This window comes from Molossus molossus, unplaced genomic scaffold (assembly GCF_014108415.1).
Source record: "Molossus molossus isolate mMolMol1 unplaced genomic scaffold, mMolMol1.p scaffold_m16_p_15, whole genome shotgun sequence".
Lineage (NCBI taxonomy): Eukaryota > Metazoa > Chordata > Mammalia > Chiroptera > Molossidae > Molossus > Molossus molossus.
This window is the reverse complement of record NW_023425350.1, coordinates 75,001,633-75,014,513: the sequence shown is the minus strand read 5'-3', so window position 1 is coordinate 75,014,513 and position 12,881 is coordinate 75,001,633. Positions and strand designations below refer to the sequence as shown.

Sequence of the window (12,881 nt, the reverse complement as noted above, 5' to 3'; positions counted from 1 at the left end):
AGTTGGAGCACTGGCCTTCGGACTGAGGGGTCTCGGGTTCAATTTCGGTCAAGGGCACATACCTGGGTTGCAGGGTTGATCCCCAGCCCAGGTCAGGGTCGTATGGGAGGCCACCAATCAATGTGTCTCTTTCACATCAACATTTCTCTCTCTCTCCCTCCCTCCCTGTGTCCCTTCTACCCTCTCTACAAAAATCAATGGAAAAATATTCTTGGGTGAGGATTAAGAAAAAAAAATTTTTTAATGAAAAAAGTGTCAAGGTCATAAAAGACAAAGATGAGCCCGGCTGGTGTGGTTTTCAGTGGCTGAGCGTCGACCCATGCATCATGAGGTCAGTTGCCAGTTCGATTCCCGGTCAGGACACATGCCCAGGTTGTGGGCCAACTCCCCAGTGGGGGGGCATGCAGGAGGCGGCTAATCAATGTTCTCTCTCTCTCTCTCTCCCCCTAAAAATCAATAAAGAAAAACAAAATTAAAAAAAAAAAAAGACAAAGACGGACTAAGAGTATCAAGTTAAAGGAGACGGAGAAGCCATGGCACTAAGAGCAACATGTGATCCTGGACTGGATCCTGAACCTGAGACAAGTGATGCGATCTGAGTCTGCAGACTAAATAACAGTATCATATTAAAGTTCATTTCCTGACTTTCATAAATTATGCACTGGTTATGTGAGATGTTAATATTTGGGAAACCTGGGTGAAGGGTATACAAAAAAAAAAAATTTTTTTTTTTTTACTATTTTTACAATGTTTTATAAATCTGAATTAGTTAAAATGTGAATAAAATGTTTTTAATGCCTTTGCAGATTTAGTCTGAAACAAGTCAGTCTACAGCTAGCTACCTTACCACCTCAAAGGCATATCTCCAACACTGCAGCATGGGTCTCTCGCAGTACGGGCCTACTCACCTGAGATTATCGTCAGCTCCCCCAACCACCACCAAACTGTTCTCAGCCCGAATCTTCTCCCGGAAGTCCTCCATGGCTTCAGGATGACATTGCAGGGAATTCTGACCAATGACAAAGAGGACTGGAGTCTTCATATCCAAGAGCGGATCATCCACATCCTAAAACAAGTACAGGGTTTACAATTAGCTAGTTCATATTGACTGAGCACTGCCCTGGCCCGTCCGCTCAGGAAATCAGCTGGGCCACCACAGTCACTGCAACCAACCTGGGTGAGACATGCACTCCCTATTCTCACCTGCCCTGCAATCAATGGCACCCCATGCTTACCCCTCGGGGGCCATCCACGGTAAGCAGGGGGAACCCAAGGCAGACAACCGCTGTGACGTACTCCATCACCGACACCTAGAAATAATGGAACAGTTTGTCTCACGGTCAACTGTCTTCCTACACCCAGAACTCAGAGCTGGTCCAGACCTACCAGCCAGTCCCATCTACTCCTCCCATCCCAACCCCCAGAATAGTAGCCATGGTATCAGCAGTAAGAGCACAGAACACAGATGTGCTACCCCCACCCCTGGAAAAGTGGGACCCTGAGAAGACTCCAGCAAAGGCTGAAGCACAGGATGGGAGGTTTAATATTTCCATCCTGCCAATTCCCTAGGTGAAAAGCCTCCAGCTCATTTCCCCTGCTCCCTCCACTTACAGCAAATACAATCAGGAGAACAAAATGCTGCTCTTCTCCCTTAAGAAGATCTCCCCCTTTTGAACTTAATGAATAGCTCCTAGGCCCCCCAAACTTCTTAGAAAATTCATTGTCCTGGAACCAGGGTTACGAGGAGATAGCCTTCTCTCATGGTCCAAAATGTCCTATTTGACTAGACTGCATCAAGCAGCACAGTATTCGCTTACTTGATCTACTTGAGAACTGGGGCTCTGGACAGGTCTGGGACACTTACGCAAACTGATATACACACAAATGGTATGTAACATAATAATAAAAGCATAGCTGTGAGTTGATCACTGGTAAAGCTGGCTGAGGGCCCAAGGGGATTACTATGCTAGTCTATTCTTCCTTTAAGTTTCTGTTTAAAATTGTCCATGACGTTAAAAAAATAAAATTTGTCTTTTATAGTTTAAAATGTAATTATGTAGGTCCAGCATCTAGCACTGTGCCTGAAACATGAAAGAGGACTCTGCGGTGGCTAGCAGCAGTAGCAGCAGTATTCTACCCAGGACAGCCTGCAAATCAGGTGCGAATTACTTACATGACAGGCCACCAGAGCTCCTGTATTCCAGCCAATCAAGATAATGGGCTTGTGGGGGAAATGGCTGTGAATCTTTGTAGAAAGAGAAAGAAGACACGACAGTTACACAGGAGGCAAATGGCGGGTGCAGAAGGAGCCCAGAAGGCGGGGTGTGCCTCAGCGAACTCCAGTGGGGGCAGTCTCACCTCTAGCACTTTGCTTCTCACTGCCCCAATCATATGCTCAAGACACTGCAGAACTCCTACCCCACTTCCATTGTTCAGCAGATGAGTGGCTACAGGGATGACCTAAAGGAAGGAAGTGGCAGCCATGCCAACAGGTTAAGTTTGAAGTCTTCTCTCAAATCTGCATAACCAACTCTAGATTTCATCAATGCTGGGTAAGTACCATTCAAATTTCAAACAAAAAGAGAGTTGGGGAAACTCCATTTCTAAGTTCATTCATTTTGACCCCCTGCTACATTTTGTCTGCTTAATCCTCCAAGACTATACCCCCACCCAGGACACAGTTCCTCTTGTCCCCACACATACCTTGCCTAAGCAGGAGAGCTGAGACTGCCAGAAGCGGTGGCGGCGTGAGGTGGGAAACGCAGAGCTGGAGGGCCCGGAGGAGGCAATGAGAATGAGTGGAGAGCCAGGGAGTTTGCTCTATGGAAAAAGAACGCCGCCACAGAATACTCACTATCCTCTCGCCAAAGTTCTAAGACCAGATTCTAAAAATTCTATGGGCCATAGTTAAGTCCTGAGCCGCCTGACTTACTGGTTTGTTATGAGAAAGCACCCCCACAGCAGGATCCCAGGGCCTCTTCAGCAGGAGGGACAAGGCCTCAGCTCCTGCAGCCCCGGTCTTTGTGTTGGATGACACAAGCATCCGGTCAATCAAGGTAGGGATCTAGAAGTAAGGAAGAACAAAGGTGCTTCCAGTGTGAAGCAGGAGACCTGCCCACCAGCAGGAATCAGGCAGGAGAACAGAGCCCCACTATGAGCCACACAGATTTCAACTATGCCTCTTGTACTTCCCTAAGGAACAAAGATATGAGTAAGTGGATGGCTAAGGAGTATGCTTCCCACCACTAGAGGTAGATAGGTACAATGCTTTGGAAAGATACCTGGTGATATATCAAGAAACCTAAATTTAGCCCTGGCCAGTGTTGTCCAGTGGTTAGAGCGTCAGCCTTTGTACCGAAGGTCTTGGGTTTGATTCCTGATCAAGGGCATGTACCTGGGTTGCAGGTTTGATCCCTGGCCCCTACTGGGTCACATGCTGAGGCAACCAATCGATGTCTCTCTCTCACATTGATGTTTCTCTCTCTTTCTCTTTCTCTCTCTCTCTCTCTCTCCCCCTTACACTCTCTCTAAAAATCAATGGAAAAAATATCCTCAGTGAGAATTAACAAACAAAAGAAACTTAAATATATTATCCCTTCCCCAAAGGATTCAACTCCTTTTTTATTTTTTATTATTGTTATTTTTTAATCCTCACGTGAGGATATTTTTCTATTTATCTTCAGATAGAGTGGAAGGGAGAGAGAGAAAAACATCCACATGAGAGGGACACATCAACTGGTTGCCTCCCACACGATCCTGACCAGGGCCAGAGACAAACTGCAACCGAGGAACGTGCCCTTGGCCGGAATTGAAACTGCGACTCATTGATCTGTGGGCCAATGTCTACTGCTGAGCCAAACCGGCCAGGACTCTACTCCTTTTTTTAAATGTTTTCTATTGATTTTCTAGAAAGAGAGGAAGAGAGATAAAGAGAGATAGAAACATCAACGAGAGATACGAGAGACAGAAGCATCAACATCAATTGGCTACCTCCTGCATGCCCCCTACCAGGGATAGAGCCCACAATCCAGCACGTGCCCTGACTGGGAATCGAACCAGCAACCTCTTGGTGTATAGGCTGATGCTCGACCACTAAGCCACCCAGCTGGACAAAGGATTCTAAGAACCTTTCCTAACAAAATATATCAGAGATACATATGTGCACACACTTACACAGGATGGGGATTACAGAAAAGACAAATTCACTCTCAGTAACAATCAAAAAGCAAGAACAACCTAAATGCGCACGCGCGCACACCAGGGCCGGGGACAAACTGCAACCAAGGTACATGCCCTTAGCGGGAACCAAACCTGGGTCTCTCTGGTCCACAGGCCGACGCTCTAACCGCTGAGCCAAACTGGCCAGGGCTGTGAAGAACATTTAAAATGCCTGAAATACTCTTAGGCTGCCACTCTCTGCTGGTCTTATCTTGATCCCACCTACCATTCACCTCCTGGGCTCAGGACTCTACTTCAGAGCAGCAAAGGGGACATCTGGAACTACCTCTTCATCTGTCTCTTTCTCCACTAGAAAATAGGTTCTATCAGAGTAGGGGGCATTTCTATTTTGCTCACCCCAGACACATTATAGGTACAAAATAAATTATTTGTTGAATAACTAAATTAACATCAATTTCCTACCATGAATGTCATTATTGCACCTAGTCCTGAATTTTATTTCTGTACTAAACCAGTCTGTTTCTGCTTTCAAACAAACTCATCATCCCTCTACTGAAAAAAAGGTAGGAAACAATGAGTCTAAAAATTTGGGGGTATGGCTGGGGGAAGCTGTTGGCCAGGCAAATTATAGCAACAAAATGAGCCAGCTTCCCACAAAGTAGAAGAAATAAAAACTTAAGGGAAAAAAGTCAAGAACTAAATTAATCCAAGTTGTCTGAGGCCTTCTGTATTGGAGCAAAACACTCTAAAAATTTCAAGAACCTAAACTTATACAATCATTAATAGTTGATGTGGCCCTGGCCGTTTTTGCTCAGTGGTTAGAGCACCGGCCTGCGGTCCAGAGAGACCCAGGTTCAGTTCCCGCTAAGGGCATATACCTCGGATGCAGTTTGTCCCCTGCCCTGGTTGGGTTGTGCGGATGGCAACCACTCAGTGTGTCCCTTTCACGTCAACGTTTCTCTCTCTCTCTCTCTCTCTCTTCCTCTCTCCCTCCCACTCTATCTGAACAAAAAACAAAAAAATGTCCTCGGGTGAGGATGAAAAAAAAAAAATAGTTGATGTGGGTTTACTTGGCCAAATTTTGTGGCAAGCATTCTATCTGGATCAACTAATTTAATTTTCACTAAAACCCTGGATAGGTATTATTAGCCATGTATAATAAACTGAGGCACAATTCGAGATGAGATGAGCCAGGCAGTCTGCACCCAGAACCTGTACCCTACCACACTGAACATAGCCGAGGGCAGTAACAGAAATTGCAATACACTGGAATCATAAAAACAAAACAGTTTGACTTTGTGCAATACTGTCTCAAAGAGAAAGCAGAAAAGCGTAGATAAGCTTTATAGAGAATTATTAAAGTCAAAGTGTTGCTACTGAAGCCTCACCCCGCAATGAGGAAAGACAGAGGCACAAATGTCCCTTCCTGCTCTGGACCCCTCCTCAGCCCCAACCCCTGCACTCTGAGCTCATGGGCCTGCCTGGTAAACCCTTCATCTTCTCTGTAATAGTTCAATTCTTTTCTTACCTCACCTAGAGGTGACTCAAACCACAAGCTACAGGGCTGGAGAGGCTACAAGGGTACTCTGGTTTTCAAGCCCACACCCCATCCCAGAGCCAGGAGGACTGAAGACGTTTACACCAGACCAAAATGTGAAATGATACCATGTCTCCTATTTTAATAGCAAACCTGGCAGATTCAGTCATGCCCTGCTGGCTGACCAAGTGATGACCTTGCCAAGCTCCACTTCCTGAACCCACAGCAGAGGCTGGCTACCCTAGCACAATGTAGACACCAATCACATAGCCTTACCTTCCCTTTGAGCGTCTGCAAAGCATCCAGGTAGGCCGCCAGCATGGGCAGACTCAAGGTCTCCACCAGGGTGGTGTGTAGCCACTGAATCAGCTTGGTATCCCAGCTCACACTTGCCAAGGCCTGCCGCACTCTCCTTGCACACTTGTCCACAGCAACGCGGCGTAGCACTGGCTCATTGCAAGCCTGAAAGACAGACATGGAGCAATAAAACATGAATCATGAGGTCCACTTTGTCAGCAATGGGGGCACACCGTTGGCAGCTTTCTGGAGTCTCACCCCTTCGTTGGCCAAGCGGGCAAGCCGGTCAGACTGCAGCGCTTTAAGGATCTTGTTGAATAGCTTGTTCTGAGCCATTGTCCAGCCCGTTCTGTAAGGGAAACACCAAGGAATTAAAGTCAAACCCTGGGAACACATCCCACGCATATATACTATACAAAGATCATGTCATGTCTTTTATCCTACTGTGGAACAGCATATGTCAATGTAGCTTAGTCTAAGGCCATGGAGATAAAGCACAAGACCAAGTTCTGCCAAAGAGCCACCTCAGCATACACCCATATTAATATATCCACTACAAGTCAAAATCAGTCATAGTGGCCCTGGCCAGTGGACCAAAGAATCGTGGGTTCGATACCAGTCAAGGGCATGTACCATGGTTGCAGTTCATCCCAGGCCCTGGTCGGGGGTTCATGAGGAAAGCAACCAGTCAATGTGTCTCTCTCACATCAATGTTTCTGTTTCTCTCTCTCTCTCTCTCTCTCTCTCTCTCTCTCTCTCTCTCTCCACCTCCCTCCCACTCTAAAAAAATATCCTCAAGTGAGGAATGAAAAAAAAATCAGTCATAGTGAAGTCTTTTTAGTGCTAGCCAAGCTAATTATTTACCTAGTGGCTAAAATAATCTATGAGTAAATAAAAGCATGGCCCCACTGCACAGACATATTTGAATTTCACAAGGTTAATATCTTACACAAAAAGGCAGACAAAATGAGCAAGCATTTGTGTGTACTAGAACCTCAGACTAAGACAAGAGGCCTATTTAAATTAGCTTTGGGAACAAAAATAGAACAAAAATATAACAAATGAGTGACTATTCTCCCACCTCTCTCCCTTTTCCACCATGTGTTTTTTTTTCTTTCGGTATAGCACACAGTTAGCAAATTTACTTTTGAGTTAACACTGTGTCATCTCAGCACAGGACACAGGCACACACACTTCTATCCTGCTTGTGGATGGTGGGATGTGTCCTCCTCCAACTCAGCTGTGAACCCCTGCAATTAGAAACCTGTCCCACTGCCCTGCCCCACACGTCATACCCTGCACAGTGAAGTGGAGCTTATTAAAGTCCCCACCACCCCACTCTTGTCAATCTTAATTACTAAGACCCCAACTCTGGGCAGTAATCATCCTAAAGACACTGAGAAAAAGGTAACAGAAGATGTCCAATTAATATTTGTTCACCAAATTTCTCAGCCATAAAATAAACTGGTGACAAGATCACCTTAAACATTTTTTAAGTGGGTGACAGGTCCAAATGAGAACCTGGAATGAAATCAAGGCAGCAGTTCAAATCAGTGGGATAAAGGAAGTGGGCTGAGACAACCAGCAGCCAACTAGAAAAAGAAACCCTGGACCCCTACAAAAATAAATTCAAGTGGAACAAGAAGTTAAATATCAAAAAGTAAAATTGCCACCCTGGCCAGTTTGGCTCAGCAGTTAGAGCGTCGGCCTGCGGTCCAAAGAGACCCAGGTTCGGTTCCCGCTAAGGGCACGTACTTCGGTTGCAGTTTGTCCCCGGCCCTGGTTGGGTCGTGTGGGTGGCAGCCACTCGATGTGTCCCTTTCACGTCGATGTTTCTCTCTCTCTCTTCCTCTCTCTCCCTCCCGCTCTATCTGAATAAAAAATGGAAAAACGTCCTCGGGTGAGGATAAAAAAAATAAAGGTAAAATTGCCAAAGTACTAGAAGAAATAGTGATATCTATCAATTATCTATCTTAGAAAAGTAAGGCCTTAAGTATGACCTAAAACCTAGAAGCCATAAAAGGAAGAAAGATAAATGCAACTATATAAGCACTTCAAACTTCTGTAAAGGAAATAATGACATATCATAAACAAAGTCAAAACACCTGCTGTTTCATTAGAAAAGCCACTAGAAAATTAAGAGTCACTCTGCTCAAAACCCTGAAGTGGCCTCATATCAATCTGTTAAAAGCAATCATCGCCATAGGTTGTCTGGACCCCACTCCCCGCCTTCAAGTCCTAAATCTCTGAATAACAAACCCCAACAAAACCTGCCTGGATCTCAGTGAAACAGCAGGAATAAGACACACTGTCTGTCGTCCACGACTGCCCGACTTCTGAGCTTCACCACACTGCTCTCTCAAACCAGTTCTGCATGCTCCCACATCACAGCTGCGCCCCGGTCGTCCATTCCCTCTCCCTGGAACAATGGCTCCCTTTCCACCTCCTTCAGTCATTGCTCAGATGTCAACCTCTACTGTGAGTTTTCTGACTCACCTCCTTTTATAAAACCAAGACCCCACTCCCTCCCTGGCTTCCCTACCCCCCTTCCAGCCAAATCACCATCTCACATTCTATCCATTTTATTTATTTCGTTAGTCCATCTCCCTTTGCTAGAATGTAAAGGCCAAGATGGCAGGCATTTTGTTGGTTTTATTTAAGTGCTAGAACCCCAGCATGTACAGCAGTATCTGACACAGCAGGGACTTGACATCTGCTGAACAAATAAATGGATAAGTTGTGTGCATATGACATTCTAAGTCCTATAAGCAGCTGAGCACAAACTCAAACACTCACACTCCTCACCACACAAAGCCCTTGGGGACTGAGCAGAAGACACTGAAACATGAGGTGCAACCAATCTGAGCGTTTCACCATACCGGGGTGGTCAAACAATTTCAATACGTCTTACTTTACAGCAGACCAGAACCCTTCCCATCACACCCCACCAAGAAGGCACCCTATTTTCTACAGCTCATTTCTCTAAGAACACCAATATAACTTGGCCCAGTCACTATAAATTATCCTTTGTAATTCACTTTGTACAACTGTCCCAATGTCCTTAGAAAGAGTAACTATCCTCTAGAAAGGAAGAAAATATGGTCCAACTTCTTTTCCTTCTGTAAAACAAAATCTCACCTACATGTTTTACAACTGACTACACAGTCCAGGAGAAAACAAACTCGGAGCCACGGCTCTAACCAGCTCTGTAATGAAGAGCCAGATGTGTGCCCTTAGTCTCCTTCACTATAAAATAGACATGGAGCCCTGGAAGGTGTTGCCCAGTGGTTAGAGTGTCAGCCTCAGAACCAAAGGGTCTTGGGTTCAATTCCCGGTCAAAGGCACATAACTGGGTTGCAGGTTTGACCCCAGCCCTGGTCGGGGTCATTTGGGAGGCAACCAATTCATATCTCTCTCACATCAATGTTTCTCTCCCTCCCTCCCACTCTCTCTAAAATTCAATGAAAAAATATCCTCAGGTGAGGATTAACAACAAAAAAAGACATGGATCTCTAAGGTTCCTCTAGCAATAAAAACCCAGGTAAGCTATGATTACTGACGGAAGCAAAGGTTGTAACAGAGCAGCTGAAGTCCCTGATCACAGAATTCTTCAGAAGCGTTCCTTGTTTCACTAAATGCCTTCCCAACCTCCAAACCTCCCACCCTGTGTAGCACTCTTGTGGGTACCAGAAGCAGTCTTGGGTTTCTGAGAATTGTCCATTTTCTTATTTCCCCCTAGTTTTCTTGGCTTATTCTGGCTACTTCATCAAAACCCAGTCAGGTTTTGTTGTAGTTTGATATTCAGAGATTTGGGACTTGGGAGGTGGGGAGTAGAAGCTTCAATTAAAGTGTTGGGTCTCAGGAGACCCTGGATCCAGGAAAGCTTATGGGAAGTTACCATTATTTAAATGCACAAAACATCTCTCTCATGTATAGTGAGTCTCGAGTGGGCTTGGGGATCTGATGGTGGTGGGAGGAAAAAGGATATTCACAAGTAGTTTTAAAAGCTCTCTGAAGATACATGGATCTATTTCATTAATAATGCACTTCTTTGTTTTTACTGGCTGGTTCTGCCCTATCAGTGGGCATTCAGGTTGTGTTCCTTTCAATGCTCTTATGAACAGCTGCAGTGACCACCCCTCCTTTCCCAACCACACACACACACACACACACACACACACATCTATCTCCAACTTTATGCAACTGTGCAAGGATCTCTGAAGAATAAATTTCTTGATGTGGAAATGAATGATCAAAGGCTATCTAAGTTAAAATGTTCTAATTTCTAGTTCTGTGAAAATATGTATAAAAAACATGCAACATCTTGAAAGTGGTATTACACCGCAGCCTTACCCCCAGCAATAATGCTCATTTTATAGGTTAGACGTTAAACAACACCACAATTTCTTCATGTTCAACAATCTCTTAAGCTTTCTCAAAGCCTATTGATCATGTTGCAAACTTTAATTCCAAGGACAGGAAATGAGGCATAATTTATGAGGCACCAACAGTATTTTAAAAATTATACTGTTCTTTATTATGTAACAGGATGTTTTCTCTATTTGTTTTTCTTCCTCTGTATTTATTCTGAAACCCAAAATGGTGGCAGCAAGGAAAGTGATATGAACAAAATGGGAAGGGGGTTAGAAAGCTATTTAGAAATTACTTCTATATACCAATGACAGCTAAAATTAAATTAAAAAAAAAAACAAAAAAACACAATGTTGGGAGTCTAAAATCCCAGAAAAGGTTCTTAGAATTATTGCTGGATATACAAAAAAGTGATTCTAAGAATTGAATACGTTCTCTCTATTTTGTCAGCTTCGTGGAAGGCTGGAAAATTAAGTGGGCAGGGAAAAAAAAAAAGATCTAACCTAAGATTAAGATAAAGAGCATGCAAAATATATAATTAAGGAAATTTTTAAAAACAAGAGAGAATTTTAAATACAAGTCTAAACAGTCAAATAGCTGCTGGGAACTGTGGTGAGTCAACCCAGTCCCCCCACCTAAACCTATTCAATTTTCATGAGCGCAGAACACCTATTCTTCATTTCTTAGATGAGGTCACATAATCTCATGGTCTCCATGCTCTGACTGATCCTGAATGATGTAACCTCTGGATCATCTTATCCAAAGCAGCCAAAAAGTCACATTGGTCCTAGAAAAGCCTAATATTTTCAAAGGTAATTATTCTTTCTCTGATAGAGACTCATTTTTCAAGGGAGATGAATTCAATATTACAATGTCTAAAGAATTTTTTTAAAACCAGAAGTCAAACAGAAAGAGACAAAGAACATCCAGAGACACACACATAATAGGTCACATTTACTTTTTCAGATTATAAAATTTGTTCCTTAAACACCAGGAGAAAGGAAAGAATGAAGGGAAAAGGGAGAGCGGGAGGGAAGGAGAGAATGGGGAGGGAGGGATAGAGGAAGGGAGGAGAAATAAACAACACAAAGATCTTAGACTCAAAATTTCAAACATCAATTAGAGCAAATTTAGAAAAGGAGAATGGTTTTCTTTTGGCTGAATTCAGAGAAGTTTCAATTTCTAAGATAAGACAACCTGCTTTAGGACACTAGACTCTTTTACTGAAATATTGGAAATGTCCTAAAATCCATTTGAGCAATGCTGAAACATATCATGTATCAAGAGTATTTTATTGAATGACTTTCAAAAGCTGTGCATCTAATTAAACTTGACATTTGAGAAACATTTGGGGGTGGGGAGAAGCTGATCCAACTTCTTTAGGACAACATTACTACCCCAGCAAAATGTAAATCATTTTCAAAGTTCAGTCACAGCTTTGGCATGCAGACACAGGCACATGATCTGGACCAGACGTCAGCAAACTCTTTCTATAACGGACTGGACAGTATATGCTAGAGTCTGTGCACCATGTGATCTCTGTCACATCTACTCAACTCTTTGGTCGTAATGCAAAAGTAGCCATGGACAATACCTAAAAGAGTGACCATGACTGTGGTCCAATAAAGCTGTGCTTATAGACACTGACATTTGAATTTCATGTCTTCTTTTGATTTTTTTTTAACCACTCAAAAAATGTGAAAACCATTCTTGGTTTGCAGGCTGTATAAAAACAAGCACTGGGCCCCATGTGGTGCCTGGGCCCTGGCTTGCTAACCCTGATCTAGATAATTCAATCAGTCAGAGAAGAAATTTAAACTGTTTCACAAAATATTAGGCATTACTATAGAAAGTCAGAGTCAGTTGGAGGGGGGGGATTCATTTTCTATTCACAGAAAGTTATCTGAAGGCAGTTACTAATGAAATAATTCAAGAGGGGAAAATAGGGCACTAACAAAGAAAATTAAGTTTCTGACTCCATTGAAACATCTGAGGAAAAACAAATTTCTAGTCCTATAGACCATGAGTTTTTGATGTGGAAAACTGTAATTTTACATAATTTTATACAGGAAGAAAAGAAGCAGCAATTTAACAATCAAGTTAAGGGAAAGAATGGCAACAAGATGATTATAATCAGAGCAGAGGGAACTAACTGCAAGTTCCAGACATGTTATGGATCCAGAATTTGGGGACAAGGTCATAAAATGGTGACCTCTGAAAGTGAAGCCAATAAGTATCATCAAATAATAAAATTAGCTGTGTGCAAAAGTGACCTACCTGAAGAGATGGTTTGTAAGCCTGTTGCTAATGAGAAGGACGCCTCCAAAATCTCATCAGACACTAAAAAAACAAATAATCTGAGATAAACTGAGCGCTAATTAACCATATCAATCTATGGTAATGTCATAACAGAAGGATGGAGGTCCCCATGGAGAAAGACAAGCCAAAGATAAGAATCTGTCAGTGTTTGTCTGCAGGACTGGGTAGGTGAAGGTGT

The 12,881-nt window shown here is 43.4% G+C and overlaps 1 protein-coding gene across 7 annotated transcripts in view; it reads right to left on the bottom strand.

The window, feature by feature from the left end:
- The window catches only part of KANSL3 (KAT8 regulatory NSL complex subunit 3), a 37,010-nt gene that overhangs the window by 16,203 nt on the left and 7,926 nt on the right, over positions 1–12,881 (bottom strand). For 6 of the 7 annotated variants that reach the window (XR_004959662.1, XM_036262382.1, XM_036262385.1 and 3 more), the window contains 8 exons: positions 6,272–6,362; positions 5,993–6,178; positions 2,933–3,064; positions 2,704–2,820; positions 2,359–2,460; positions 2,174–2,245; positions 1,236–1,310; positions 909–1,066 (listed from right to left, as the gene is read on the bottom strand). Coding sequence is in view for 6 of the 7 variants with exons in the window: in XM_036262382.1 (XP_036118275.1) it covers positions 909–1,066; positions 1,236–1,310; positions 2,174–2,245; positions 2,359–2,460; positions 2,704–2,820; positions 2,933–3,064; positions 5,993–6,178; positions 6,272–6,362 (933 nt within the window). In the remaining variant the exon portion in view is untranslated. The remainder of the gene's footprint in view (positions 1–908; positions 1,067–1,235; positions 1,311–2,173; positions 2,246–2,358; positions 2,461–2,703; positions 2,821–2,932; positions 3,065–5,992; positions 6,179–6,271; positions 6,363–12,881) is intronic. The other variant, XM_036262387.1, reaches the window with a different exon arrangement.